The sequence below is a fragment of the Mustela lutreola genome, chromosome 15 (assembly GCF_030435805.1).
Source record: "Mustela lutreola isolate mMusLut2 chromosome 15, mMusLut2.pri, whole genome shotgun sequence".
NCBI lineage: Eukaryota > Metazoa > Chordata > Mammalia > Carnivora > Mustelidae > Mustela > Mustela lutreola.
In genome coordinates this window covers 57934770-57938511 of record NC_081304.1, presented here as the reverse complement: position 1 = coordinate 57938511, position 3742 = coordinate 57934770, and the positions used below count along the sequence as shown (strand labels likewise).

Below are 3742 nucleotides of genomic sequence, written 5' to 3'. Positions count from 1 at the left end.
TTGTGTGGAGTAGAGCGTGCATGGTATGGGCCCAAAGACATGAAACTGCTCTTGCTCGGACCCAAGTATGGGAGACAATTCTAGCGATCGGACCCCTGGTGACACACGCACATTTGACAGTAAGAATGAAAACATATTAACTTGAATCCCTGAGCCCCCAATGCAGAGTACGTCACCCAGCATTGGCTTAGGTCTCTGGGGGTGAGTGTGGGCACCCGCTTGGCTTTCATTCCCATTCTTACCTGCCCACAGCAGGGCCTCTGTAGGACCTGGCTCATGCTCTTTTAACCACGGCAATGCACGTGACTCACCAAACAGAGCCCGCTGCCCCATCTGCCAAAGAGAATCCTGGGGGTTCCCACCATTCGTGCACTCCCACTGTGGCTCAAATCAACAGCACCAAGAGTCAGTACCGTGAAGCTCTTGCAAACCTCACATGCCAAAACATGGGGTCTACAAAGGGCGCCTTTTTTTTTTTTTTAGCAAATGTATTTTTCTTCCATTCTTTAAAAAAGATTAAACAGCAAAAAGTCAAATCTCCTTTTACCTTAAAAGTAAAGAAAATCATGAAACGAGATGATCCCCGGGGTAGGGGCTGGGGTCCTGCACAGAATTGTACTCTCTCTCTCCAGACTCCCTTGCAGCCCCCTGGCGGGACGCAGGGCTTGTCCTCAGCAGATGAGCTCTTGTCCAGACCCTTGGGTGCCTTCCCAGGTTGGTACATCGTGACCTTGTCTCCGCCCTTCTATTCTGAGTCCTCCTCCCTCATGGCCTTCACCAGCCAGTCCCGCTCTGTCCCCTGCTCGGAGTCACTCGTGTCGCTGGCCTCCATGACCAGCAGTTTCGAGTAGTTGATTTTCTGCTCCTGGGGCAGTCGGGGCTGAATAGACAGGAACAGGGCCAGCCAGAGTAACAGGACCACGCAGCAGGCCTGATAGAGCACAGCCAGGCTGAAGGACATCACCACAAAGCCCCCCACAACGCTGCCCAGGCTGCACCCTCCCCCAGAAATGTGGCCTTGGAACATTGCACCCAGAGATCTCGCTGTCCCGGGAGTGGCCAGGTCCTCGACGGAGGCCTTCACGGCCCACCACAGGGCCCCGCTGCTGATGGCATTCAAGATCTGCGCAGGGAGGACCGACCACCAGCTCCAGAGGAATGAGTAGTAGAGGAGCTGGGCTGCCAGACAGCCCAGCCCCAGCCCCACCGTGCCCACCCTCGACAGCTTCCTAAGCAGTGTCGTTTTGAACGGATGGAGTAAAATCTCCCCCAGCGAGCCCAGGGCCACCGAGAAACCCATCACCAGCTCGCTGCTCCCATGGTCTTCCATGTGCCAGAATAGAAAGTTCTGCACTGCACTGGTGGCCGCGCCTACCAGAAACACAGTGAGGGCTAGGACAATGAGCCGCGGGGCGCCGCCCACGAGGGACAGCGCTTTGATGGTCTTGTAGCTGGGCTCCCGCCGCCTGCAGATGGGGACCGGAAAGGAGACGCTCACCAGTAAAGCCAGGGTGCCGACCAGCGAGTAGCCATAGAAATGCAACACACCCCGGGGGCCATTTGTCATCAGGACACATTCCAGCTGCCCCACCAAGGCTGTGACACCGCACACACCGGCTGACATGCCCAGCGGCCTCCAGATCCACAGGCTTCTGTAGCGGTCAGTGGCATCCACAAAATCCAAGTATTCATAAAGGCTGTCGTCGGCCACCTGCTCCAGAGGGGCTGTCAGCAGCTCCCAGAACACCAGGGAGCCCAGAGAGAGGAGGAAAGTCCAGTGTAAGCCTTCCAAGGAGAGGTCAAGGCCCCGGGCATTCCCCTGGGCTGCTGACAAGTTGGCTGGACCCCCAGCCAGCAAAGGGAGGACTGTCCTGCCTGAGTTAAAAGCCCCTTCCCCAGGAGTAGCCTTCACCCCTGCAGTGACAGGATGGAGAGCTGGGGACGTGGTCCTGGTGTAGCCAGGTGGCCCGCCGGCCAATACGTGGACAGTTCCCGCAGGTGCCTTCATGAAGCCAGCGGGGGCCACCATCCCGGTGCGGCTCTCGCCTGCGGGGCTGGGCGCCCCCGCCGCATGGCTGGAGGCGGGCTGGGCCGAGGGGACAGTCACAGTTCCTGCGGCCCCCAGCGGAGGAGCAGTGGGGGTGGCCCTGTCGCTGGCGTTACAGGAGCGGTACCCCGGACCTTCGTGCAGCGGCGGCACGAGGACCATCACCATGCTGGCCCCCACCGAGCCGAGCAGCGAGCCCATCAGAAGCACCCTCCTCTTCTGGTAGCTTTTGGCCAGGAAGGCACAGAAGGGACCCCAGAAGGCGGCGATCAGGTGCTTGGTCCCCATCAGGATGCCCACCCAGGGCGCGGCCAAGCCCAGCTGCCTCAGGTAGAGGGTCAGGAACGGAGTCACGCAGGCGTCCCGGACCCCGCACACCAGGTGGAAGAGCTTGGCCACCCCCAGCGCCCTGCTGATGTCCCACTGCGGGTTGGCGCTCATGGCGGCCCGGCTCCGTCAGTCCCGGGCGGGCGAGGGGCCGAGCTGGGCGCGGGGCTGCCGCGGGGCCATGGCCCGGGAGAGGGCGCGGGGCGCGGGAAATCGCCTCCGGCCTCGGGCGGCGGCGCGGTCACCGGGTCAACGGCCGCCCCCCACCCCCACGCCCCGCCACGTCCGGCGGCCGTCCCGGAAGTGGCCCCGCCCCCCGGGACGCCGCACCTGCGGGGCGGGGCCGGCGCACCTGCCGGCCGCACCTGCCGGTCGGTCGCGGCGCGAGGGTGGGGCCTGTGACCTGCTCCGCGCTTCCAGCTAACCTGCTTGAGCTCCTGAGCTGCCTCGGGCGACGAAAACTGGGGGGCGGCGCGGGGAGCGGGAGGGGACTTCATGATGGGGGCTCCCTCCCTTGTCTTCCTCAGGTCTTGGCGCCCCTCTTCCGTCAAGGACCGCCCTGTAACCTTCAGGGACCCGCCTGTCCACCCTCACTGACAGATCCCACCCCCTCCCCTCACGCATCGCCACCCAGAGCTCCACGCGTTTCTGTTTTGCGGGTTTATCTTGCTTCTTGGCTGTCTCCGCCAGGATCCCAACCCCAGGAAGGCGGCCGTCCCAGCCCCTGTAACCCTATGAACGTATTGGATAGTTTTAGTCTACACCTGAGGGTGCCTAGCGGTCTAGTTACCGGCTACACCCTCCATGAGCCACCTCCAGGTAAAGTCACCAGATACAGTGATATCAATCATTTCCGGTTTAAAACCACTCCGACTCACTGGGGACTGTCCCCAGTCCCTCTCTCCCTGGGTTCTGTTGGCGGGGTCAGTGGAGGATCTCAAGTCCATCCACTCCTCGGTCTTCACTCTGTCTAGGGCTGATGTCTACAGAGAGGCGGGCACCATTCTGTACTGGCGCTCCTTGGACCCCTCTGCCTAGACGCCCCCCCCAGGCACCCCCTCTTACAGGGAGTCTTCCAGACTTGCCCCCACTCGCCAGGCAATGAGGTTGAAAGTAAAGCAGCTACATCTGTGCTTTTGGACCTGGGAACCTGAGAAGGGCTCATCCACACCCTCCACCAACTCCCCCCTGCGACCCTGCCCTCTCCTCTGCCGCCTTCCCTCCTGCCCCACACCTAGTCCTAAGGGTGAGGACAGTGGTCCCGTCTCCCTGGTCTTCCCTGTTTTACATCTGGATATACGTTTTGGAACTCAGAAGCCAGGAATTTTCACGTCTTTACTATCCGGCCAGGTATTAGGTCAAAGCAGA

At 61.3% G+C, this 3742-nt stretch overlaps 1 protein-coding gene across 1 annotated transcript; it reads right to left on the bottom strand.

Annotated features, from left to right (window-relative positions):
- Positions 1-410: 410 nt before the first annotated feature.
- Positions 411-2672, bottom strand: MFSD6L (major facilitator superfamily domain containing 6 like). Its single transcript, XM_059149242.1, has one exon. It carries the CDS (start codon positions 2486-2488, stop codon positions 746-748), a length of 1743 nt encoding a protein of 580 aa, XP_059005225.1. The 5' UTR covers positions 2489-2672; the 3' UTR covers positions 411-745.
- Between the last annotated feature and the right edge of the window lie 1070 nt (positions 2673-3742).

What these genes read in the sequence shown, in the direction of transcription:
- MFSD6L (XM_059149242.1), bottom strand. Translation starts at nt 2,488, where the DNA reads ATGAGCGCCAACCCGCAGTGGGACATCAGCAGGGCGCTGGGGGTGGCC.